This window comes from Colletotrichum truncatum (assembly GCF_014235925.2).
Source record: "Colletotrichum truncatum strain CMES1059 chromosome Unknown Contig_0007, whole genome shotgun sequence".
NCBI classification, from domain to species: Eukaryota; Fungi; Ascomycota; class Sordariomycetes; order Glomerellales; family Glomerellaceae; genus Colletotrichum; species Colletotrichum truncatum.
The window spans coordinates 294,036-320,125 of NW_027222404.1; the positions used below are offsets into that span (position 1 = coordinate 294,036).

General features: G+C 45.6%; 9 protein-coding genes across 9 annotated transcripts; 5 read left to right on the plus strand and 4 right to left on the minus strand.

Moving 5' to 3' along the window:
* Positions 1-423: 423 nt before the first annotated feature.
* Positions 424-2,209, minus strand: CTRU02_210461 (uncharacterized protein; the record flags this gene model as incomplete). The annotated part of the gene is made up of 5 exons (XM_036732171.1): positions 424-934; positions 992-1,276; positions 1,345-1,468; positions 1,544-1,730; positions 1,841-2,209. 5 exons carry the CDS (start codon positions 2,207-2,209, stop codon positions 424-426), a joined length of 1,476 nt encoding a protein of 491 aa, XP_036576097.1.
* Positions 2,210-3,227: 1,018 nt separating this feature from the next.
* Positions 3,228-3,795, plus strand: CTRU02_210462 (uncharacterized protein; the record flags this gene model as incomplete). The annotated part of the gene is made up of 2 exons (XM_036732170.1): positions 3,228-3,247; positions 3,318-3,795. The coding sequence occupies 2 exons, from the start codon at positions 3,228-3,230 to the stop codon at positions 3,793-3,795; spliced, it is 498 nt and encodes a 165-aa protein (XP_036576096.1).
* A 2,987-nt stretch (positions 3,796-6,782) lies between these two features.
* CTRU02_210463 (uncharacterized protein) lies at positions 6,783-7,321 on the minus strand (the record flags this gene model as incomplete). The annotated part of the gene is made up of 4 exons (XM_036732169.1): positions 6,783-6,845; positions 6,906-6,953; positions 7,012-7,213; positions 7,278-7,321. The coding sequence occupies 4 exons, from the start codon at positions 7,319-7,321 to the stop codon at positions 6,783-6,785; spliced, it is 357 nt and encodes a 118-aa protein (XP_036576095.1).
* A 978-nt stretch (positions 7,322-8,299) lies between these two features.
* On the plus strand, positions 8,300-9,259 carry CTRU02_210464 (uncharacterized protein; the record flags this gene model as incomplete). Its single annotated transcript, XM_036732168.1, has 2 exons — positions 8,300-8,444; positions 8,622-9,259. The coding sequence occupies 2 exons, from the start codon at positions 8,300-8,302 to the stop codon at positions 9,257-9,259; spliced, it is 783 nt and encodes a 260-aa protein (XP_036576094.1).
* A 2,664-nt stretch (positions 9,260-11,923) lies between these two features.
* On the plus strand, positions 11,924-12,862 carry CTRU02_210465 (uncharacterized protein; the record flags this gene model as incomplete). Its single annotated transcript, XM_036732167.1, has 1 exon — positions 11,924-12,862. The coding sequence occupies one exon, from the start codon at positions 11,924-11,926 to the stop codon at positions 12,860-12,862; it is 939 nt and encodes a 312-aa protein (XP_036576093.1).
* Positions 12,863-13,464: 602 nt separating this feature from the next.
* CTRU02_210466 (histone H3) lies at positions 13,465-13,803 on the minus strand (the record flags this gene model as incomplete). Its single annotated transcript, XM_036732166.1, has 2 exons — positions 13,465-13,706; positions 13,758-13,803. 2 exons carry the CDS (start codon positions 13,801-13,803, stop codon positions 13,465-13,467), a joined length of 288 nt encoding a protein of 95 aa, XP_036576092.1.
* A 1,117-nt stretch (positions 13,804-14,920) lies between these two features.
* On the plus strand, positions 14,921-15,578 carry CTRU02_210467 (uncharacterized protein; the record flags this gene model as incomplete). Its single annotated transcript, XM_036732164.2, has 2 exons — positions 14,921-15,165; positions 15,215-15,578. 2 exons carry the CDS (start codon positions 14,921-14,923, stop codon positions 15,576-15,578), a joined length of 609 nt encoding a protein of 202 aa, XP_036576090.2.
* Positions 15,579-15,718: 140 nt separating this feature from the next.
* Positions 15,719-16,514, minus strand: CTRU02_210468 (histone H3; the record flags this gene model as incomplete). Its single annotated transcript, XM_036732163.1, has 3 exons — positions 15,719-15,831; positions 15,886-16,080; positions 16,127-16,514. 3 exons carry the CDS (start codon positions 16,512-16,514, stop codon positions 15,719-15,721), a joined length of 696 nt encoding a protein of 231 aa, XP_036576089.1.
* Positions 16,515-21,348: 4,834 nt separating this feature from the next.
* On the plus strand, positions 21,349-23,071 carry CTRU02_210469 (Cellobiose dehydrogenase 2; the record flags this gene model as incomplete). The annotated part of the gene is made up of 2 exons (XM_036732161.1): positions 21,349-21,984; positions 22,040-23,071. 2 exons carry the CDS (start codon positions 21,349-21,351, stop codon positions 23,069-23,071), a joined length of 1,668 nt encoding a protein of 555 aa, XP_036576087.1.
* Positions 23,072-26,090: the final 3,019 nt, after the last annotated feature.

The window sequence follows — 26,090 nt, forward strand, 5'->3', positions numbered from 1 at the left end:
ACGGACCAGAGTGATATACAAACGAGTCTTACTAATAGAGGACTAAGATGGCGGGCATGGGGGGCAAACGCTTATGACGAATGTATTTTAGATTCGACAATTGGATCAACTACCAGAACGGCATATGGAGCATTATCTGAAAGATACTTGTGATAATTGTATGTATGGTCTATGTTAGGAGACGAATAGGAAACCAAAGTTGTATGCAGCTGCGCCCAAACTGTCGTCATCAACCAAATGCATGCTTAGGGGGCATTCGTGAGCACATACCATAACCAATTGCGCCAAGTTCATTAAGAAAAAATAATTCTTAATGCTTGGCTTGCTTCAAAGTGTACAATGGATTGGGTAAAGATAAACAGAGATGGCAACCGCCGGCATCTCACTGACTTTCATAGGTACTAACACTAACTTAATTGGCCACTAAGAGGGCCTGAGAACGGGCAGGCTAGCACAAGGCCACGAAGGGTCGTCATCAGGTTTACCAACCGCTAGATTCCCATAGATGGTGTAAGTATTCATGCAAAGAGGCATTTTGACGTAGCCTGGCATCCGGACACCGTTGCCAAACCACAACTCGGAGCCCTCTTCTGGCTGAATATTAGTGTAGTTGAGGTCGAAGTTGTTGTTTTGGCGGCCGCCTGCCAACCAGCCTCCGTAGACGGCGGCGACGATGTCTTCTTTGGTAACACCACCCCATGCCTTGCCGTCCATGGTTTCTGTACCGAAAAGTGCCGTAAAGGGATTATTCTCGCTGACCCCGATAGAAGGATTACTAAAGCTCACTGAGACACCTTCATTTCTAATGTCAAGCAGATAGAAAAGGCTTCCATTGTAGCAAGTCGCCGCTCTCTCGTGCGAGTCAGCCGGCAACATCGGCCAAAGCACGCTGCTTCTTTCCTTCTTTCTCATCTTGCAAGGCAAGTTTGTTTTCCTAGAGAGGTGTGTCGGTTAATGAAGCTAATCCTCTAAAGACTGCGCGGGGACTTACAAGATAAAGGGTCTCCGTGCCGAAGGCACCGTTTGCCAGGCAGTCAGCATGAGGTTGGGATAAAAGAGCTTCTTGATCACCTTGGACATTTCCTTGAAGTCGAGGTCATCTGGAGTCGCCGACATTAGGCCGTTGTCCAATGCCGCCACCAAGTAGTTGACCGTGTCGTTGTCTCTAGGGGTGAAAATTCTCCTGAGATACTCCACCTCAGACGCCTTCCAACTGTCGAATATGCCACCCATTACAGCAGACAACCTTCCATAAGCCGGTTTAGGTTTATCTCCTCTGAAATACGTAGCTTGTCAGCGTCTAGTCAAGGGTGGTAAATGCGGCTGATAGGGAGGAGGCCTTACGGGAGGATAAAATCCTTTCCAATTGCCCAACTGGTAAAGATACTATAACTACTAGTTGTAGTAATTTGGGATCGCATAGTTTGTGTCAAACCGAAAAAGCCCTGAAACATGGAAGAGTACACGACTTTTTTCGCCTGTTAGTGTTTTGACAAATAGGCCATAACCAACCAAGCATCTCAGATAAGACGGGAAGGCTTACAGATATTGTTGGTATAGGCTTGTGCAATGCCGACCATTCCATAGATGACGTTGAGCATGATTCTTTGGAACTTTTCCGATGAACCGTCATCCGGCAGTGGTACTGAGAACTTTTCGGCAAAGAGGTCCATTTCAGATTGGATTTCCATTTGTGCCTGGTCGAGGGCCTCGAAGTATCGGCGATGAAACTACAGCCATTGAGTATGCTTAGCTATCAATTATCCAGAGACCTAAGAGACTGAAAACAAAGTTTCCAGGGAGGGGACCAAGAGGTATTCTATGAAAGAAAAGGGCTTACTTGATGGAGCTTGGAAAATGAGTTCAAGATGAGATGTCCAGCTGGAAACTTAGTATCCTGGCAGGTTAATGATGTCGAGCAGGGCACATCAAGCAGCTTCGTGCATCGCCATAACTCAGGTCCGCCAAGGAACCATGAAGCGAACTCGCTGAACTCGAATTTGACCTCGTTCGGCTTCGAGTCATACTCCTTCCACGCGGCGATCATCTCGTGGAGAGCCGCCGTAGCGTTAGCCGCCTCCCATCGTCGGTTAGGCAAAGCTTTCGCATCGACAACAACACCCTCACACTTAGCCGCCCTCCAGTCAACGGTCTGGGCAACCAGCACGGTCGCTGAAGATAACAGCAAGGCAATGCGCGAAAGCAACATAATAAGGAAGAAGAAATGCAACTTGCAATCGTGACTCAGCTGTCAGTCTGCATTAACCTGGAGTCGCAGCTGGCCATTCTGCGGCTTCAGCCTATGTATATATGGCGTTTTTGAGCTCTACAACCTTCCACGAGAAAAACTTCTCAAACTCTAGCATCGTGGAGATAAAAAAGTCAACTCTCGTTGCATGTTTTCAGTCACTGTAGATCATCACGACGCTGGAAGCTTGCAACCCACTTGCATGCTACGCCGTAGGCATCCCACAACTTGGAAAAGAGGGTATTTTGGGAACTGTCTGGATAAATTTGCGCTCCTGTCCTCATTGTCCCGAGTCTATCCGAGTTGTTATCAGATAATCTGATTAGATCAAGGACGTATATGTCTATTCATTGGTTGACAGCGGGTAAAGGTGGAACCCAACGAGAAGTGTATTCATGTGAATTATATCGGCTTGATCCATCAAGGTTGCTGTTGGCGCCGGACAGCTCCGCCGATCATCATTGGAACATGAAGCCTCGAGAGTAACCCCGTTCATATTTTTTTAGAAAATGAGTCGTGTGCATTGATTGAATCTGTTGTTTTCTGAAAAAGTCTTCGTCCACAATAAGATCTCAACAACTTGGGTGGACGTGATCTTCTCGAAATTATCCTTTTCCATCAGTTAATACAACTTCGTTCCAAGCCCGAATGTCCAAACTCTTTTATATACAGTGGCAGATCGACACAGGTTTTCGGAAACGATGTTTTCAAGTTAGTAGAAATATTCGGAAAGTAACCCAGAAAAGAGAGGAGAAAAAATAGCGCAAGTGCGACTGAAAAAGCGATTGGAGCAAGATGAGGCATAGTAAGTAAGTTAAGCCTTTGTACTTAAAGGGCTGCACGCCATTTATTCTAAACTTGCTGTGAGTTCTTCAATTATTAGGGCATTACAGCCTGAAAAAAAAGAACAAATCAGCCACCTTAAACCACCTCGAAGTAAACCTTTGGAAGACTTAGACTCAGATAAAAAGACTTGAAAATGTCACGTCTTTCAGTTTCGTAAGTTAATGGTCATGGGCTAAAGTTCTTCTTCTTCAACACAACATGTTAGCTAACAATGCGATGCTAGTATCCTCTGGATTTATTTCACCCTCTGCCAACTCTGCAGAGCGACTGCGATCGACCTCGGAAACCTAGCCCCACGAGATGCTTACCGCGACGACTCAGGTAGTAGGGAGTGCCTCCAGGTCTGGTGTGATACATCGGTTTGTGCTACGGATGACAACGATGCCCAAGCTGTCGCATCCCAAGGCGTGAGTCTCATCATTGGTCCAGACTGCGCAGGATGGGACAAGGAGAGCCTCGAAAAGAACTTCGCCACGGGAGTAAGCGGCCCCGCCTGTCCGCCGGGCCGCAAGCTTTACAAAGGCTGGTTTGTAGTGTGGCGCGCGTGGAGTAATGCCGGTCCTAACTCTCGAGTTACGTTTGTTCCGTGGGAGAACTTCATGGGCGCCGAGTGCCGAGCTCGACAGGATGTAGAGTGTATCAAGGGCCCTAAGAAAATACCAGATCCTAATACCGGTCTTTGTATGCCATGGGCTGTCTAGGGCGGTATATTGATCGAAGACTTCCGGACGGTTTGAAGCAAATTGTCACACTTATAATATGCAGTGTGGTCAGAAACTAGAGTCGGTTTTACAGCTACCTCATAGTTTGGGATTACTTGAATACTAGGCTTCAACCAAGGACTCCTAAAGTTGGTCTACACTGCTCTTTTCTTATCTGTCTATTGAACCCCAAGTTTACACTTATTGCCGAAAACCCATGGTCTGGGAAATTTCAAAACTGATGGATATGTTCAGGCTAGAGTTACTATGTCTTTAGTTTCAGCTAGTTTTACCGCTGGTCGTGATAAGTGTTTTTGAGGCTAAAGTCAAAGGCGAACATGGATTTGATTGTTTTCATATCACATCCGAATCACTTCATGGTCAACACACAGCCTGCTGAGCACTTCTCGTTCACAACCTCAACCCGTCTTGAACGTTCTTCTGAAATAAGGTTACTACACGCGTTGTTCGCGTTGTTAGTGTCTGGGATATTTATGGGAATGGGACAACTGTCAGAAGTAAAGAATTATAACCCAACTGTCATTCATAAACTGATCCTAAATGGGGTTCAATGCAGCAAGGACATAGTCATGAATTTTTAGAGCTGTCTGTGATCAATCGGCATGTTGATTATACAATGGTCTTATGGAAGATGAGGTTTGTAATGGAACACTTTTAAAGGATCATGTTTTCCACTGCCATAAGAAGGGCAAAAAATCTACTAGGATGTGCATGGAAGCTTAAAAGATTCTGATGTATGTGCTACAACCAATCAGCTGATGCAAGAGATTATTGTTATCAAAACTTTTACAGCCAGTTTAGCTCTCATAACTAATCCTGCCTTGATTTTCCAAAGATGAAGGTAGGCAAGTGCGAGCTTAGAGACATGGAAGAATGCATTAAGCTCACACACTGAAGCGCCGATGAAGTTTGACGATAGATCATTCCATATCCGGCTCATCCCCATATAAGGATGAAAGATATCAGAGTGTAACGGTGAGCGTCAGAATCCGCTTAGGGTTGTCGTGTACAATAGCCTACAGCACTTATAAAAACAGAGGCGCTATCCCTTTGAGATAAACGCAAAAAGATACGATTAACAGCCTGCTCACCTGCTGTCTAGCTACATTCAATCAGTGACAATGGGCGGGCACAGCCTCACCCCACAACAGTCGTGGCGTAGCCCGTGACAGTAAATAGTCTACACATGAGTTGGCGAAGCGCACAGTACATAGAAAGTCTGGAGCCATTGGGAAATTTGCTTCACAGACAATGAAGCGTTATGGAACTCCACCATTCTTACGTATGCTAATCTGGTAGATCTCACAGAAGACTTCTGATCGACGTTGGTGAAAGATTCAATTACGGAAGCGCTTTCCATAGGATCGTTTAGGGCCAGTGCTATATGATCGAATGTTGTGGCTATATTGTGCCTATTATATCCCTCAAAAGCCAATAATTAAGGTTACATCATTGGTCTAATGTTACATCATAGGTCTAATAAAGCTTGGTGAGAGTTGCGTGTTGTGTTCATTGGCCAAGTCTTTTCAAGGAATAACCAAGATGGCATTTGCAGAAATGAAGTAATGCCGAGGCAACGAACGCTATTATAGTTCTGGTAGATTTTGAATGTAGGCATTCGCTTTCGGTTTTCATGTTCTATGAAGTCCAGAAACTGAGATAGAAACTTGTCAGTCTTTTTGTCTTTAAACAGCACCTCGAAATTAATAGCCATGGAAGCCTTGACCAAAGGAGTTGAAAAAAAAGGACATTGTGCAGATCAGCATCAATAATCACGCGACCCCACTTATATGCTGCAAGTCAGCATCAAGTGAAGCCTCAGAATACTACACTTCAATCTCGTCTGCTGCTAACGTGAAATACGTTACCACACCTCATGAGACTACAGTTAATCGAATAACCGCTTGAGATACCATTGATACAAACCTGTTAGAGTTGCACCACTGATGACATAACACATAAAGTATCTACTCCATTGGCGAGGCAGCTAGAAATAGAAGGAAATATTACAGTGTGAAATATCTTTTGAGAGGGGGAAAAGCGTGACTCGCGCCTCTTTGCAAGAGAAATTTGTCTCTCCATATGCATGATAGCACTTTGTTCATGTTACATTGTCAAGGAAACCTTTGTATAGGTAAGTGAAGATCTTATTGACGGGGTCTGAGTAATGTAAGTTCCTTCTTACTCCCTAGTGATAGTGAAATAAACATGGGAAAGCCTGTGGCATCTGCACCGATCAACCTGACTCGGAATGACAGAATCAATTCGCTTTACAAGCTTGCGACGGGTGTCAAAAATGCTGCTGGGAGAAACTGGCCATATGATATCAAATGCCCTAAGCGTCTAATGTCTTTCAAGCATGTGTGCAAAATGAGGCAACTTAAAAGCGGCTCAACATGTGACATCCATGAGAGGATTGCCAGCCTTAAAGTAGGGAGCGGGTGAAAATCAATCAATGTCCGCCAAGCCTAAGAGTTTTATCCACTACCTATGAACATCTCTTCTAGACATTTTTGGCCCATGGCCCAATTTCAACTGCCAATCGACGATCATTAGGGAATTAGCTAGGCTGGACTGGCAGGCCGGTTTTTTCTTTCTTTATTTCTTTCTTTGACCCATGGACGATCATCAAGGCCTGTTGATAGGTGTTACCTTGTCTAATGATCAATTCCCGTAGGCCCACGAACTGCCGTCAGATGGCAGGCATATCGAGGCACACTTGTGTAACACCACAGTGGCCCACTATTGTGTTAAAAACTTTGGGCTGACAAAACTGGCACCAAGAGCATCATAATCTACGTTCTCCGAGATTTGTAATAGTAATGAAAATAAATAATTATCATGACAAAAAGATAAACAAACTCGCAATATGTCTTTTCTGAATTCGATTAAAAAAAAAAGCCCTTGATATCATGAAGTCGTCACACAGCCGTCACGTTGCCCTCGCACGACCTGTCCTTACGCTTTCAGTCAGAGTTGCTTCCCTCGGATTGAGGGGCACCACAAAACTTGGTGCAGTAGTGATTAAGCTGGAGCAGCACGAGCCGTAAGTTTCATACACGATATTTTGGTTTTATATTCAATCTTACCTCATCGCCACCAATGTGCCATTCGGCCGAGTGGCAAAGATCACCTTCCTGATGGTGGAATTAACATTTATAAAACATTATATCTAAGACAAATAAATGAACATACCATAACACAGTCGGGGCAAGTATCCCACTGCATTGTGCCGGTGTTCCGTTGACGATAATAGTCACAAGCGCACCTGGTTGCTTCAGGCATGACTTGGTACGTTTTATCCCAGTTGTAGCTGACACTCCATGGAGTACCACCAATAGGCGTAATAATACGGTTTCTTACGCAAGCGCCATAATCATGAAGCTTAGCTTCGACGCTGGATGGAAGGAAAATGTCAGCGTCAAGATTTTATCCGCCAGAAACGTTGTTAGACAACCAACCTGACGAGAAGAGCAGTGATGAGAGCAGATATGCTGATAAACATATTTAGACGCAATTGAGATCAATGGACTTGATTAAAGTAATATGGATGTGGTATGGCGACTAAAATAGGGAGAAGTGTATGATGGGAAGTGCTGGTAGAAGTGGACAAAGAAGCACCCTGAATATACTTCCTCGAATCGACGGAGAGTAGAAGATCAACAGTGCAGAACTGGATCCCTCGGATGAAGGGGCCGGGTGGTAATTCCAAAATCGCCTCGGCATATCGGTCGGTGTCCAAAAGGGCTGATCCAAGTTCCTTCCGCTTACTGCCCGTGATCGTAATACATGTGATGGGGAATTCTCAACTGGTCAGGCATCGTAAACCATGCGCGAATCCCGATGTCGTACCGAGAGATTGCCCTCCTAGTAGGGAAAAATAGGTATGTTATCATTTCCCTTAATGAAAACTGGCTGACTCGCCGTGGTGAGGAGTAAATGTTACGTTATCTGAGAAGTGGAATGCTCGCTGGATACATTTGACTTTTGCCAACCTGCCACGTGGGTTACCTTTTGAGACTCAAGTTGTAGTTCTACGTAATGAGATTAACCAATACTTAAGCTTAATATGCGTCGTCTGTAGTCTGGCCTGTTGTACGGGCAATCGAGCGTACAGATATTGGCTCTTTTTATAAAGTTGACAACTAGTTTGTTATCCAGATTGTCAAATTGGATCCAATTCCACTGTAGTTCCTTTCGCAGAGCAGACTTGGCAAGGAGCAATGACTCAAGGTATTTTACATGACATACGCGATTAAACGTAAAACTTATATTAATAACACGAACAGGCAATTTGGGACGATCCTAACGGCTAATCTACCCATTGCGTGCATTCGTCTAAGCACGTCACTACCTACCAAGGCAGAATAATTTTCGATCACTCAATGGAGAGTACGAGGATATAGCAAGTGCGTCATCTGTTTGCAGCTCACTACATTTGAATTAAACGTCTCAAATCGCTTGAACCTCTCTCTTCGTCAAAATGGCCTTCAGATTCGTCATGCTTTGCCTCGCCGCGGTTGTTGTTGCGTCCCCGGTGTTTACCCCGAGGGCTATGAACGGCACCGCATTTGACCCAGAGCGCGGCCTACTCAATGGCGAGGTTCTTCTTGTCGATGGAGATCACAGTGAGTAAAATATTCCGTCATAGTCTGCTTCATTGTCTCCACATCCTCAAATGAATATGAACACCAAGCCATTCGCCTGTCACAATAATTATGATGTGTTCTTTCGGCAGTGTTCTTTGTGGTGAACCATATGTCACATACTTCTTTTAGTGCATTTTAATAACTCGTTTGGCGCAGTGGAGGTTGTCAACCAGGAAGCCTATTTTGCCATGCTGGCATCTGAGAAAATTCTTGCTTCAGTCCCTGAAGTTGATCACTCACTTCTGAGTTTCAAGACTCCTTCAGAGGAGGAAGTCAACAATCTAGACTCTCGTCAGATCGATTGCGACGACATTCACGCTATTACCATCACCAAAACCGAGCAGTTCTACGATTGGGACCTCCAAATGAGCCCTGTAGTGATTGCCCAAGCTAAAGAAGTCACTATCAGTCTCACAGAGACCTACACAGTTACAGACACTATTACTATTAACGGTGGTTTCAACCCTACTATTATCCAAAGTTACCTTACTTCCACACTAGGCGTCGCTGTCTCCAGGTCTTGGGCTACCGCCTCAGCCATTATGGTCAGGGGAACTATTAGTGCTGGCCATACTGGCTGCATGGTGAATAACCCCTTCAAGACTAGAAGATATGGCAAGATCATGCGTGGTTGTCTCGGCAGACAAACACAGGTTGGAGCTTTTATGAGCGATGTCTATGAGGAAGGTAGCTATAATGGAGTCAAATGGGTCAAGGGAGCCATCACCAACTGCGAGAAGGAGGGTGTTCACCGGCCACTCACTCGCTGCCAAGGAAGCGGCGAGTTCGTCTAAGCTTAAATTTATGGGGAGTCTCGGCGGCATTTAAACCTTTCAAGGTGATGTGATGACGCCCGAAAATGAGTCAGCAAGGGAAAGCAGGTTTTGGAAAAGAATGCTTCACCCCTGCGGGGAAGAATAACTGGTTTCTTCGCGCACAGGGAAACGCTGGTGACCAATTCAGTTATTATTCGGAACATTTTTTTAACTTCCAGGTTGTTATGAAACTTGAAAATGGCTTTGGATAGCTGTGGAAGGTTTGGAACATTGAAATATAGCCGGCGACTTATATGGGAGCACAACTACGAAAGAAATGATAGCTAATTGTCTAAGAAAATGATTTTTATTTATCCGCGACCTTGAAGGGTCAATCCTGAATATTCTATTCTACAAACTGATTTTATTTCCATACTTGACGACTTAAATTGAATGTTATCCATTAATTTCCCTTGTGAGTGTTCTCAAAGCCGTGCCACTGAGCTTAGCGATCATGCATATTTGATTTGAACTTGCTGAACTGCGTGTATTACGCCAGTATCTAACTCAAGCGTAGTCCAATTGCCCGTTGCCTTTACGGTCGTGCGACCTGAGCGAGCCAGGGTGAGTAGGCTCAGGATGGCAGGCTTAACGACATATATTATGGAACTGTTAACAAACAGAAGTTTGCAATCCCATCGACTGCCGCTGAACCTCATTTTCACCAAGCCCTCAAATTCCCACTTTCAAAGCCACTTTTACTCCGCATGACATTCAATACATAAGTAGTAAACTTTTCTCCTATACTTCGTATCAGGCTTGGTATTGTGACATAGCGTTATGTGTGGATGGAGATCGCCACTACCTGTTACATGCCTCAAAGCTTTAGGCAATGGATGCAGAGGAGCCCCCATTGGCTTTGCCCTCCCTTGGCGAAAGCGAGGTCCAGCAGCAGCCGATTGGCAATATCGACTTGTATAGTTACTGTGTTGTCTACTTTTGATCTTTGCAGCCTTGCCATCCTTGGCTTGCAGAGATTCCGCAGCGGCAACGTACCTTTTAGGTGTTGTAGTCTTGCAATGATGCTCATAATTCTCCAGAATAACTTGAATCAGACTAAAGCCTTGCGGTATGCTCCTAAACCACTAGGCGCCCGCTTAATCATCCCAGTCCACTTAGCCAATCGTTATAATTTCCATATAATTTCGAGGTTGCCTGTTGCCTACATAAGCGCTCAGCCTGTCAGCTCCGGGGAAGAAAGAGCACATTTGTGCTCAACCTCCTCAGGTGGGGCAACAAATTGACCAATAATCTGCCCCAGCAAAGGCCTCAATTTCCTCTCCTTGCCTGATGAACCACATCTCAGTATTGCAATGTTCGGTTTTCAACTCAGCGCATGCCTCTTTCTGGTTCTTTGCAGCACCAGATCACGTAGCCAACCCATGCTAGTAGTCAATTGTCGAGATGAAAAACGTCGGACAAGCTCTCGATCAATCCACACCCACTAAGCCTTTCAGTAAGCCGCCCAAGTAGCCATTTTTTGGCAAGCATCTGATACTGCGAGTGACAGAACAGTCTTGTTTGAATACTCCGGAACGATACCAGTTGGGAACGACTTTTATCAAGGATTACAACACTAGCATCGGTTCTCATTACTTGGTTCAAGAAAGTGGATCACCCTCAGAAACATCGACATCAGGCCGAAGCCAAAGTCCTCCCTCAGCTCGGCAGGCTACTGAAGGTGACGCCAAGAGGCATAAAATCCCTCCGGGATATTCTCTCAAGAACTGGGACCCTACAGAAGACCCAATCCTGCTGCTTGGAAGTGTTTTTGACGCCAATTCCCTCGGAAAATGGATTTATGATTGGACTGTTTACCACCATGGATCCGGTACTCCGGTATCTGATATGGCTAGCGAGTTATGGCTTCTTCTCATCCAGTTATCAGGAAAAGTCAAGCGTGCATATGAGACTATTGAGCGTGTTCGTGGCGCTGATAACAGGGAGATTATCGAGGACTTCATTGAATCGGGCGAGCGCCTGATCAATAAACTCCGCAAGCTTCTCAAGACATGCGAGGCTCCCATGCTAAAGGCCAACAAGAAGGGAGCCTCCCTCGGTAAGAACGCTGGTGTTGAGTTTGTTGAGACGCTCTTTGGCCGTGAGCGTGAGCTGGAGAAGACCGAGCGTTTCATGCAGGGTGTTCGTCTTTTCAACCTCAGATTCGATCACAATTGTGAGGATATCCTCCGTAACACGTCTGGAAAGATAAATTCCGCCACTCCGCATACCGGGACTTCACGGAAGCCAACTCCAGAAGCACCGCGCACGTTCTCAAAGGCATGTTCTCTACCCTCGGTTGACATTTCTGCTTCGGCGCCACGCGGTCGAAAGAATGAGGGTTCATCTGGAGAGACACCGCTTTCTACGGACAGCCTAGACACGAAGAGTAGCTTATACTCGGACCAAACACAAGTAGGGATGCTTCCCACAAGCCATCCTTTCTACATAGAACTCGATCCATTGACCAGCTCAGCATTTTCTTTATTCTGTAAATGGAAACGAGCGCAGCTCTATAAGCAAGCACCCGTACAGGAAGACGCAAAATATCATTGCAGCACGACTGGCAGGCCGGAAAAAAGACGAGCAGAAAATGCCCCGAAGAAGGCCTCTGATCAGGAGACTGACGATGAGGACGAAGCGATGGATGGTAACAAAAGGCCGAGAACTGCGTTGACCAGAGACGTCAGCATGGGGCGCCTGAGCCTGGCATGCCCATACTACAAGCACGACAAAATTAGACATCAGGCCTGTCTCAAACTTGAATTGCAGAGAATTAGAGACGTTAAACAGCATTTGCGCCGCAAGCATAAGCAGCCACACTTCTGCTCCACTTGCGGTCAAGAATTCGACAAGCTGGACGAGCAGCGGAAGCACAGCAGACCTCAGCAGTGTCGAATGCGAAATTTTGCCGAGCCCGAAGGCATAACGGAGGACCAGGAGAAGCTGCTAGCTTCCAAAGTGGACAAGAAATCTACACTGGCAGATCAATGGTTTAGTGTCTGGGACATCGTCTTTAGTGGAACACCCCGTCCTAAGTCAGCCTACGTCAACAGTCTTGTATGCGAGGTCATGTCGAGTCTTCGCGAGTTTTGGAGAGCAAAGGGCAAAGAAATCGTATCGGATCACATCAGAGGCAAGCGCGGCCTGTCTTACTCGATTGAAGACGAGGAAAGAGCCCTGGAGATGGTGTATTCATCTACCGAGGACGGGATGCTGGACGCGGTCATTGACCGCTTCGTCAGCGTTTATGACACATCAAGCTCTCCGGGCAAAACGACAGCCGACGGGAGCTCCAGTAGCGCCTATGGTAATCCATCTCTGGGAACCGTCATTACAGATGAGAGCCTTCCTCAGCTATCCGATACCCAATTCGAACCGAAGATTGACGAGTTAACCAAACCCCCTTTACATGATACCCTTGTCAATTATGACGCAGAGACACAACCAGCGGCGGCTGGAATGACGGAAGATCAATTCGAGGCCTTTCTGGCGGACTTTTATTTTGACGCATCGGCCGGGCAAGACATGCTTGGAGGTCCTCCGGGGGCGGATGGTCCATCTACTGATCCATCTTTTTAGTCTGACCATTAGACGCTTTCTGGGAAGTTGAGCAGTGTTTTACAATGCTACAACTTTGTTTTTAAAGCAAACAATCAAAATCCAGTACTCCAATCACGGTATTATTTTTCTTGGGCCTCAGTGGCAAGTTAAACGACATAGGCATGGGCATTACCCGGCCCGCGGGTCCCACGGGTACCCGCGAAATGGGTCGGGTAGTTATGGGTAGTGCCCGAAAGTTTTACTATTACCCACGGGTACCCATGGGTAAAGTGGGTTTGGGTAAAAAAGCCCACGGGTAGTAAACTGAAGGGGGGCCCACGGGTTTGGGTACCCACGGGTGTATACCCGTAGGTAGATTTCAGTAAGTATGCATCACGAATTTTAGACATCTTTTGTAGTAGCCAGCCTCAAGAGTGGATATATTGCGCAACGAATAGACCTGCTACCTTGTTACTCCTAACTTCCGAACGCCCTGAATGCCTTCAATTAATCGCCCGCATTTCCCAGACTCGGGGTCGAACCACTTGTCTCCGTGGACTCTGCCGGCCTTCAAGATAGCCTGGACGAGATGCAGATCCTTCGGCTTAATGGTGACGCGATTGGTGTGGATCGCAGCAAAGTTAATCACTAGATAGTTCGTTCAACTCGATAAGAGTTTGCAAGTGAAGCTTACTGTCGAAAACACCAAAGAGAAGAGACTCCGAAGACTCTTGAAGAGCGCTAATAGCAGTCGCCTGCCAGCGCAGGCGCTTGGAGGGGTCGATGTCATCGCAGATTTCCTTCCAGAGTCGCTGGAATGGGGGCTTCGGAATCAGGAAGTCAAATGTCTTCTGGTAGTTCCTGACCTCCCGGAGAGCTTTTGCTAGGTATTAGGGTTAGTGTGTAGCCATCTTTTGTAGCAATCTAGACTTACTGCCAGGGCGCCAACGGCGTTTCTGCTGCTCCTTAGCACCAGGCATAGTCTTTCGGGCTATGCCAGGCATCATATTATAAAGTTAACCATGAATCAGGTAGGACTCCTAGAAACACAAGTCCAGGTCCAATCAATATAGAATCTTTTACAGATAACTACTGAACAGAGGTTTTCAAAGAGATTCTTTTTGAGAAAAAAAACAAGAAGCCGCGGCTGCGCACAGACCACTTTTTGGCGTATTTTGTTTTTTTTTTGTGAGGTTCTGAAGCTTCAGAAAACTTCTCCCCAGACAGCACTACAACCTACCTCCACTACTAACACCCAGCCGCACCGACAAGCCTCTTAATTAAGGTAATTTGATACTTTGATCTCACAATTATTAGTTTTGACTTATTAAATCAATTAGGGAACAGTAGTAAAATATGTCCTCAGGACAGGATCGCGGTACGTTCACACCAGCTTTGTAGCAATCATTTGTACTAATCTCTTCTAGGCCGACCGCTTGGATCTGGTGCTGGAGCCAAGCGTAAAGCTGAAGAGGATTATTCCGACAACGCGCACACCAAGAAGTCTCGTCAGCGCATCGATAAGATGACTGAGAAGCAGAAGGCACTTGATCGCTCGAAGAAGTCGATCAACCAGCAGAAATCCCGCAAGCTTAAAGCCTTGAGGGCTAAAAGCTCCTACATCAGTGCGTCTGCTGATGAGCGCGCGGCCCTTGAGGCTAGGGAAATCCAGCAAGTTGATGCACGATAGTGAGTTCTTTTTTATTTCTTTTGGTGTTTCAAATCAGTGCTCAAGTGCTTTTAGCTTCCTCAAAGGCAACCATCCAGACCAGCTGCTAGCTCAGATGACTGGCCCAGTCTCGTCTAGCTCCTATAATATCGTCGATGACGATGAAGACGAGGCTTGGGAGGATATCCCTTTGAATGAGATTGATGAGGCTACCTAGGAAAACCTGGATGGAGTTGAGGGCATGCTCAACTTTGACGTTGACCTTGATAACCAGTTGCCGACTATTAATGTTGCTGAGCAGTCGAATGCGATTATCGACAAGATGATCCAGGTAACTGGATGACTATAATTAATTACTATAGCAATAGCTAACAAACAGACAGGAAAACCAGATCCGAGAATACCAGTTCTTCCGTGATACCTGGGAGATGACTCTTGAGATACTTTACATCAAGGTCAAGCGGCTGAACAGCAATCCTGCCTTTACCCTAGCTGCGATGGAGGATTATGGCTTCATTCGACCTGGCTTTAAATTTCCAGTAGCTGGCGACATCTTCACCAAACAGGAAGTGCTTCTTTGGTTTGCACTCGCCAAGTACTGGCACCTGAACCGCTTGTCTAAGAAGAAGAAGATACGCCTGGTTCTTAATTCTTCTGTCAAGAAGAAGAAGACGTAAGTGCTTAATTGTAGCAATCCTTTGTAGTAATACTAATATTCTCAGCCAATTCGCACTCGCGCACCGCCCAGCCATCAAGATTCAAGGATCTCTCTTCACTACAGCTCAGCGCCGATATGCCTCCACTCCAAAGCCTTCAGTGAAGGCTATGTTCTCTGAGATCAGTGACTCGATGATCAAGAAAGGTGTTTGGGAGCTTCTGGGCCCTGCTGAAGTTTGGGAAGAGTTTACTGCTCTCGATAAAACAGCCAACATCTTATCTGCGATGGATAAGAAGTTCTCAGCTATACTAAAGCTGATACCATTCTTCCTGAAGCTTGACCTTGCTCGGGATAAAGCGCCATACAACTGGCGTCAGGTCTATGAGTTGGCTCAGAAGCTAACTCGTTTGCTTGACTTTTCTCTATAATTGCAGATGAGCATAGCGAGAGGGTTTGTTTGACAGATTAAGAATTAAGAATTAGCAATAAGGCTAGCATGAATAAGGACATGAATTCTCTCTAGTCTGATTCTCGTATTGTAGCAATCGTTTGTAGTAATCTACAGCTGCTAAAACAATCTAGCACTCCATGCTCCCATCTTCTTCATTAACTGTTTAACTAAGTCAAGATCTTTCTTCTGCAAAGTTACTCTTTTAGCGTGAATAGCACAGAGATTTGCATCTATTAATATTCATGTTAATATAATAGTTTGAAGATCAGGATAGGATATCTTACTCTCGAACATGTTGATTAGAAACTGTTCGCTCATCTCATGGAGAGCCTCTATAGCCATTGACTGGTAGCGGATCTTATGGCGGTTTCTTAGTGGAAGATCAAGTGTTATTTCTCGAACTACTCTTGCGAAACTGCTCCGCGGAATTAAAAGATTGGTAGTCTTTTGATATTTTCGAATCTCACGAAGTGCATTTGCTTCACATTTCAGTAATTAAACAATAAAGAGTTACTTCTTACTTACTACCAGGCCTCCATCTACGAACTTTCTGGCGTTTAGTGATCTGGACGGGCTTTTTTCGAGCAGCTTTTAGCTGCTTCTTTGGCGCGAAGTTCAGCTGATCTTTCCGTGCAATGGTTGGTGGTTGGCCAGTATCTGTTCGTCTCGCCAACTTCGTCGCAAAGTTCCGCTTCAGCGGTGGTAATTCTGGTTGACTCAGGTCTGGGCTAGCCTGGCTATAGTAGGTTGCATGACTTGAACTTCTTGGCGGAGTCTCCCGAATCTCTGTAATTGGCTGTTTCAGGGGATTACCCCTCGCTGATGATGAGGGGTAACTATTTGGCGGTGAAGAGCCCTCCACTGTTAGCGGAGAGCTCTGATCTGACACAGGGCTAGTTGATAAGCGAGGCATTGAAGGATGAATGTAAGTGGGAGAAAAAACAAGTCGAAGGAGAATTCAGAGCTTTTAGATTTGTGTACGAAACGTATTAGTCAGAAACCCTAAAATAGAAATTTACGTAAGGCCACATAATCAAATGTTTGTATTCATCTTGTAGTAATCCTGCAAACTACTTCCTGTTCATACCAAAGGTAATTCTTACTATGTATGATGTCGAACTTAATTGCGTCTGACCCTTTTGGGCCAGACCCTTTTGCATCCGATTGTTCTGCTGCTTTCGAGCTCGTAAATTCTACGCAGACTCCAACAATCAATACTCCACCTTCTGGTTTACAGATACAGTCGGAAATCATTTTATTTGTTATTGAGACTTTCCAGACTTTTCTCTCGTTTTTCAAAACCCTGCCATGGTATCTCCAATGGGTAATCCTTGGCAAACACACACCGTTGTCCAAATCCCCTCAACCTAAACGAAAACGCTTCGCCAAATCCTTGTGGACTTTACAACGCCGAGTATCATTCTGGGATCACTTTCACCAAGGCTACCATATGACATCAGGGGAGCCAAAATTAGTCTGCAAGCACTGTCACCAAGTTTTCAATCATCCAACAATCAAAAACTCTGGTACAAGTGCTATGCAACGACACCTCGCTGCAAAGTCTTGTAAGACTCGACGTTTAGGCGCAAACCAGGTGCCTGTAAGTTTTACAGGTCATTATAGCAATCATTTGTAGTAATCGCAATCTAGGGTACCCAATTGAAAGCAGTCTCGGAGCATCAAGCATTAGTTTACTGTATTGTTGGATCCAACTTAGCGCTTAATACTGTTGACAACTTAAGTTTCCGGCAATTCTGTTCACACCTGAATCCTCTCTACCACCTCCCATCTCGAAAGACGCTCCGAAGCTGGATATCCGAGGAGGCCTTACGCATTCAACACCACACTCTTCAGCTAATTCCGCCTGGTAGCTATGTCTCTCTGATGATTGATATCTGGAGTACACCTGGGTTAAAATATTCACTGCTTGGTGTTTTATGCCATTTTATCGACAAGCACTGGAGGTTACAACAGGTTCTTCTTGGTGCTATTGATATGACAGATGGTCATACAGCCTCTAAGCAAGCAACGGCTTTATCGACTCTGTTAGAAAATATTCGCCAGAGGACGAAGAAGACAATTCGATTTCAGACAGTCTCTGCAGACAACGCAAGTTCTTTTAAGCCAAAAGTCCTAGCACAAGAACTTGCAAAAGGGTCGACATCCACAGTACAGCCGATATATCATATTCGCTGTTTAGCCCATATTTTCAACCTTGTTGTTCGAGCGATTTTTGAGGCTCTTCGAATTTCGATGGTAGAAGCCTCTACAGAGTTTGAGCCTTCTACTACTCGAGCTAAAGATCAAGAAGACTCTGACGATGATTTTGATACTAAAGATTCTACTGCTAGGGAAAATCCTTTTGGAGCTGTTATTCAAAAGGTTAGATACTTCACCTAGTTATAAGATTTTATATTAACATATATACCTCCAGATTCGTGACCTCGCAGTTTCCCTTAAGCTTTCTAGTAAGAAGACGCAAGAGTTTCTCGACCTCCAGAAATCGACTCGCATTAGCCAGCGACCACTACGCCTCCTCCGCGATGTTAAGACAAGGTAGAACTCTACTACACTTATGTGTCTCCGCGCAAGAGAGCTTAAAACAACGATTTCAGCTTGGGTTGAAAAGCACTCTCTACAGGAACAATTCTCTCTTGTAGAGACCGATTGGGAGGCTCTTGATATTCTGCTTGATATCACCAGCCCGTTTTTACTCTTTACAAACATCCTCAGCCGGTTAAATGACCTTACCCCTGGTCATACCTTTACTTTATTACAAGTTGCAACAGTTCACTTATACTTTTGCGCCTCTACACTTAAAGATAAAGTTACTAGCAAAGACTTTACTTGGATATCAATCCTTCAGGCTGCTACGAAAAAGGGCCAAGAGAAGCTGGAAAAATACGTTCAAAAGCTAATTGAAGAGGATTCCTTCAAGGTATATGGTATTGCAACTCTCCTTACCCCTGAAGCTGGGACATCAGTTTCGAGTACTTTTGACACGCGATTCCAATTCGCAAATTACTTCGAATACCTTCCTTCTTCAGCCTCACTTCGAACTCGAGTACAGCAAGAATTTATCAAGGTATATACAAAGCAGTACCATCAAGATTCGGAACGCCATACCAATACTCAAAAAGCTGCAACTGAAGGACTCCGATACACTCTGCATAGTTTACTATCACGCAGTCCAAAGAAAATGGTATTTATAGCAATCTATTGTAGCAACTCACTGTACTAACCTATTATAAGGGCAAAATGTCATCATCCCAAGACGCACGAAATATCTGTAATGACTTTTTTAATATTGGTAAGATAAAGACTCATATCTTACTAGGCTTAACAGCTAATAACTATATTTAGTTATGTTCCCTGATGAAACTGTTCAGCAATTTTAGGTCCGCCTAGACAATAGCTATCCCAGATTCCATAGTATTTGTCGCATGGCTCGAGACTTCTTATCTATTCAACCGACGTCAATACCCTTAGAGCGATCATTCAGCCTTGCTCGCCATATCTGTCACTACGCTCGGTTCAACCTTTCGGCTGATACTATTTTTGATACTTTGACTATCAAAATTAGCCAGAATAATGAGGCCTGGCTTTCCCAAACCACACTTGAGGAAGTTCCAGATGACACGAATATCACTAAAGCATCTGAAGAGCGCCAGCATATTATTAGAGAAGCTTTTAACTACTCTTCTCTATTGGATAAAGCTGATATTCAGAGATATCTAAAGGTCTCTGATGATCTTACTAAGATCTCTATTACTACTACAGGAGATGCTCCCTCCCCGCCTCCTTACGAAGTCTCAGTAGAAGAGGAGGATATTAGCGATAGAGATGAGGAGCTGCCATCCTTATCTAGCTCTCAACAGCCAAAACTATCGAGTCAAGTTTCCCAACTTAGCAACTCACCTACGCCTTCTGTATCCCAAGAACTCCCAAACTTCTCCGAGCTTGGGGGTCGCAAAAGGAAGAGACTTACTCGGCTAGATCTTGTCGAACTCTCTCCTGACGAGGATAGCGATTAAATATACATTGTTCCTCTGATTTCACTCCGACTTTATCGTATTATTCTCTATTAGTTTCTTATATTTGTAGTAATCTATTCTAGCTATCTATGTTTTATGTAACTTACTCTTTCTCCCTATAACTAACTAGTTATATTTTCTTTCTATCTTAGTTACAGTATTTCCCGCGTTTCTTGTGGGTAGCAAAATTACCCGTGGGTAGTGTAACCCATGGGTCGTTTTACCCACGGGCCTTTCAACCCGCGGGTAAATATAGTGGGACTGCCCGTGGGTAATTCGGGTTTACCCAAACTACCCACGGGTAGTTTTGGGTACTACCCATACGGGTACCCGCGGGTATTACCCAACCCTAAAACGACATGTCAAATATGGATTCGCGGCCAATTTTCACGAGGCCTAGGAAACGCATAGGGCGCCACCGATAACTTTTTGAATATCCAGATTGGGATATAAGGCGAGACTGATCTTAGTACTATAAATGGCAGCAATGTACCCGCGAGCCCAAAAGGCCATGGGGAACGTTAGCTCCTGTACTTTCTGCAGCTTTTCACCCTGCTCAGTTCACCATAATGCGCCCTGATCAACACAATGATTTTCTTAAACATATCCCAGAACTTAGTAGCATGAACTCTGGAAGCCCTATCCATGTGGCTGCTAATGGATCGCAAAGGACCCCTTCATGAGGAAAAGCCCACGCAAAGGTAGCCAGACTTGCTCCAAAGCAATGAGACAATATAATGTCAGCACCCTGTTTCCTGTCTATAGCAGAGGTGCCAGCACAATATTTGGGGTACAAATCATGTACAAGACACTGCCCCTAGTCTTTCTTCTCGTCATTTTACCTGGGTTGCTTACGTTGCTCGACCCATAATCACGTAGGCTTATAAAGAAGATGGTGTTACGTAGCGTTCTATTCAGTTGTGGGGTCTGAAATGTGGATAAAGACAAGACAACCCATTTGTAGCGGAACAGGAGTCGACAAAATACGGCTCTGTAAAGGTCTGGCTTAAGCTGGTGATGTGGAGTACACCTGTCTATCACCGCCCCTCGTAATAGGGATAGAGGCCGGAAAAGTGAAAAAGCCTCCAGAGGTGGAAGCAAGCCTATGGCAGTGGCTGTGAAAAGCTAAAATAAGTAGAATTGAATCCGATTTCAACAAATCATGTTGTCCCCGCGAACTGAACGCATGTTTGCTGATCAATCAACCTTCTAATCTGTCACGGTCGTAATCGCTAGTCATTGACACCTCCACCTGTAGAGAAAGAGAGGGTCCAGGACGCTGGGCGGCTTGAATGTTGCTCCCGAGTTCCGTTCTACAGGGCCTTTCTCCATGCAAAAGATATCTAGCGTCTCGGCAAGTATCCAGTTTGAGGCATTTTACCAAGGAACAGCAAAGTTTTTTGTGATCAGTTGTGTTCATTGCCCAATTCAACGATGGTTCTCGTGATTAGCCTCCACTTTCACATATGCTTATATTGCAAGGCCCACTAAACTACTCCGGTCACTGCCATCTTCAGTTAGGTCGTGGGTAGGATTGCGGAGTTTTTCTCACTACCGAGATATGTAAGCTGGGGATGGTTACAGCCCACATCTTATCGATCTTATCTTATCCATCATATAGTCAACCTTTGTCCTCCATTCTGTACAATTTGTACCATCTGTTAGACTCTTGGTTAGCTGTGAAGGCCTTTTAGACAGTGTTTTCTTGGCATCATGAAGTCAATCATCTTTGGTTCGACGCTGCTCGCGCTGAGCGACATTGCGGCAGCCCATATCGCTGCTCGAAGCAATGTCACGACTACCCGCAACACCACCTACGACTACATTGTCGCTGGAGCTGGAACCGCAGGTATTGTAGCAGCTGAGCGCCTCGCCAACTCTGGTCGCAGTGTGCTTCTGATTGAGCGTGGCGGTACGTCCTTTTACATGACGGGCAACCGCAAGACCATGCCATGGAATGACACCGTCACTATGTACGACGTTCCTGGAATGTCTGACTATACTGGCGCATCTCCTGATCTGCAGTACTGCAAAGACCTTGCTATCGCGGCTGGATGTCTTCTTGGTGGCTCTACCATGCTCAACGCGCTCATGTTCGTCAAGCCTCGCAAGGCGGACTTTGCCACTTGGCCTAAGGAGTGGCACTGGGAGAACGGAGTTGGAGCAGCTGCGGAGGAGTTCTACAAGCGTCTGCCGGGCACCATTTTGGCATCTGAAGATGGCAAGCGCTACGACGATGGTGCTTTCGACATCATGTCTCGCTTCCTGGAGGCCAACGGCTGGAGCGAAAAGGATGCGTTGAATGACGTTGAATCGAAGGAGATGATGTACTCGCACCCCCCTTGGTCGGTGAGTCAAAAGCCCCATACGAACGGGCAGAATTAGTCTAACAACGCCTATGTAGATTGCCCAAGGTCTGCGCGACAGCCCTGTCAGGGCTATTCTTCCTGATGCCGAGGATCTCCCCAACTTCACCCTTCAACTACACGCAAAGGTTCTTCGTGCCGTTCGCGACGGAAGTCTTGTTACGGGTATCGAGCTGGAACATGACGACGGGTCTCGAGAGATTGTCAACCTGACCAAGGGTGGATCTCTTGTTCTTGCTGCAGGCTCGCACTCCACCCCTCGTGTCTTGTTCAACTCCGCCATTGGCCCTTCCAAGCAAATTGAAATTGTAGCCTCCGGAAAGACGAACATTAAGCTTCCGCCCAAGGACCAGTGGATTGAGCTTCCCGTTGGAGAGAACCTCAAAGACCATGCCATCGTGTCCTTAACTCTGCAGAGCAAAGAAAACCTTACCGTTCTACCTTCTACGGCATGGACTGCCCCTGACAAAACATCTATTGATCTCTTCGCCCACGGTAGTGGTCTGTTGGCTCAATCAGGTCAGCGTTTGAACTTCTGGACTAGCGTCAACACCACTGATGGAGCTACTCGTGCCGTCCAGGGCACAGTCCGTGCTGGCACTGATGATAACACCATTGGTGTCAAGGTCTACCTCACCCATGGTACTACGTCTGTCGGCACTGTCGAAATTACCCCCGAAGGTTCTACCAATATGACACAGAAACCCCTTCTGCACACCGAGGGAGACCGCGAGGCTTTGACTACTATCCTTGACACGCTTCTCAAGTACGCGCGACAGCCCGATAGTATCTTGACTGTTGCCGAGAACGTGACTGCCGAAAGCATCGTTGCTACGGCTGGTAGTGGTAGCCATTATCTGGGTACCACTCAGATGGGCAGCGAAAACGACGGGAAGAGTGTCGTTGACCCTGATACTAAGGTCTGGGGTACCAAGAACCTGTTCGTTGTGGATGGAAGTATGCACCCCGAAGTCCCTACGGGTAACACTCAGGCACCTATTATGGTGGCTGCTGCCTACGCTGCTGAGAGAATCCTGGCCCTGGGTTCTGGTGTTGGCTGTTCCAAGTAAGATGTCATGGTGAAAAAGGTCATCAATCTCTCACAGGGATCAATTACAAGAACGTAACAGGCATTTACATGTACAGTAGGGTTATCACATGCAGAACAGCTTGTAGAACCACTTAAAGTCTAATAATAGAATATCTTGTCCCAAATGATAAAGGCTATAGAAAGAGACTGCAAACAGGCTTAGGAATTCCGAGTCATCACCAGAAAGACACCTCGCGGTTGCCATACTTGTGACCTCTTGACTGACCGCCTCAGCCATCTCTAACATAAAAATGTGCTCGTGCGGTTGTACAAGTCCAGCACTTCGAATGCTCATAGCTTTTGTTCGATAGAGGATGATAAATACAAACAACGATACTTAAGGTTGTCAATCTCACTTCATTGACAATATCTAACCGACAAATACTGTGATGAGCCATACGGATGCTTGCAAGAAGGCTTGCGAGATCAGTTTTAAGTTCAATTGGTTGATTTTAGCAACTACTTGATACAATAAGTACCAATTGCCAACCGTAGACGTGCCTACCTTGTTCTCGATGGCCTACACCTTCTCCAGCGCGCCATTGAGCAACTTCTTAGAAAAGTGTTATTGGGATGAAAATGGAGAGGGTGGTATTACTGGTACATGAGAACATATAAAAATTCATTGTGATAACCCGTGGACTTATTATTGGTTTACTATTCGAGAATATACAGATCCCTATCGCTGAAGCACAGCGCTTAACCTACCAACGCCCCGAAGCCAAAACTTTGGGACTCAAGTTGCTGCAAGAGAGGGAAAAAAAAAGTTCTTGTTCAACTTGGTTTTATTATTTTAGCATTCAACAGTATTGAAATAGGCACTCCATGTAAAGTAAAGCCTTGAAAAAAAAACTAAATCGCAAAGGGGGCGTTATTTGCACAAAACGTCCACGACATCCATAGCTTGTTCCTAATAATACATTACATTTCCAGTAATCCAGATACAAACCCGAGCATACGAAACCGTTATTAACAGTGCCTTGACGCTCAAGGACTGCTTACATGATTAAATAGGTTTCAATATTTGTTTGATTTGAAAGGCACTCTTCAACAGCTTAGGCTTTTTATTATTTGTTGTTCAAAGTCTGGGAAGTCTGGCTGGCCGTATTTTATAGCTAATGATGCATACAGCTTAATTAATGGAGTGGAGATTCATACTGCTGCCAGCCTAGCAGTTGATTTCCTGCCTGTACGGAGATATTCATCTTGGCTTGCTCACGATTTGAAGTACCTAATAATGTAGCTAGTCTCACCTTGCGGTATGTTTGAGATATAAGCAGCGGACAAGCTAATCCGGTTCTACTAGTCTTGTTCGCCGTCTTGAGACGGCTCGTTACTATCCGAGAAAAGCACTAGGCCGATACATGGAACGCCGGCCGGCAATGACCTTGAGGATGAGGACCCGCATTTAGCCGACTATGCCTTAGGATTATAGAAACAGGTAAGATGAGGAAACATGCTATATTGGTAGTCTATGCCGAAACATAATGATTGCCGATTAGAAGCCACTGCAGCTGGTGGTAACGCCTAACGGGAGACGTGGGACGAAGGCAGCTGTGGCAGTGGCTGAGATCAGTTGACACAAGCTTGTCGACTGATGATCTTCATAGTATGTGAAGAATACAACCTTCTTACTCTCTTGGCGGGTTAGAAGAGCGAAGTAATAATGATGTGTATATGCATGCATACGTTTCTCGCATGTGGCCATTCACCTTTTGGATGCGTCAAGCTGAGAATGCTGTTGCATCACTGTCCGTGCGGGGACCCAATCGTGTAAAAAGTGAAGAACTCAGATCGAAAACACACTGAACGTGTATTGGCTGTGTTTTTGATGAGCACTCGGACCGGGGGTTCTGTAACATCAAGGTACTGCCGCGTTCATGCGCCAAGTCAAGCATCTGTGCGCCGAATACAACCTACCAAGGTCATTTTCTTTCTTTCCTTCGTCTCAACTTCAGCTTCTCAAAAACGAATGGAAAATGTAATCTGAAGTCAACCGTTACATGGCACTTATACACTAGACACAGCCGTGTGCTTGTCCAGGGCGTAAGACCGAGAAGCTTTGGCTTGGAGAAACTCATCCTTTGTTCGGAAGATCGAAACTAACACTTAACTCTCGGTGGCTAAGACCAACTTAATCGCAAGAGGTCCTTATTAAGTTTTGCTCTATTCTTACAGCCTGTCGGCGCTGGGGACTGTAGATCAACTGGGTCCCGTTGCGGGTCAATGTAGGGGTCTGCGTCGTCCCCATCTGTAACGTATGGTCTCTCTGTGTTAGAAGGGGGGTTGATGTTGTGACACGGAATAAGAACTGGGAAGGGTTTCTTGCATGTAAACGTTGATCAAACCTGTATCCATCAAAGCACCCACCAGTCTACAAGGCGGAGCGCTTTACATCAATTCATCTCCAAAACAGCGCGATCAAAACAGGTGAGGAAGTGGAGTTAAGGCTGAGGAGCACATCGTCCCATCTTCTCAACCTAACAACCCAGGTTTGCAGCCTCAGAAAAGCGCACTGCCGAAAGCAGCATCGCTGTTCAACGGCCCGCCTCGATGCGGCAAGCTTAAACAACCTAGTTCCTGGTCTCGCGGCGATGAACGTTTGTCGAGCAAAAACATGACACGACCGTGCTCGCGGGTAGTACAACATGAATGATTGGCACATTTGTGGTAAGCGGAATGTGGAGGGAGGGTACTCGCCCCTCCTACGAAAAACGGGACGTGGAGCAAAGGGGTAGTACTATGATACACATCCTTCCGGTTACCATATATCACCGTTCCATACATCGTGCGGCTGGCATTTCAGTGGAAATATTCAACCTTGGGAGCTATCCGATTCGATGACATCGCATAGAGAAAGAAGACGCACGGTCATTTGCCCCCACCCAATTCCCTTTACATCATCCATCCCCCTCCCATCTTTGTATGTTTGACTTTGTCTCCTGCCCTGATGTACTCCAAAATGTTGGTATAAGGCTGGCTAAACACCCAGTGTCCCT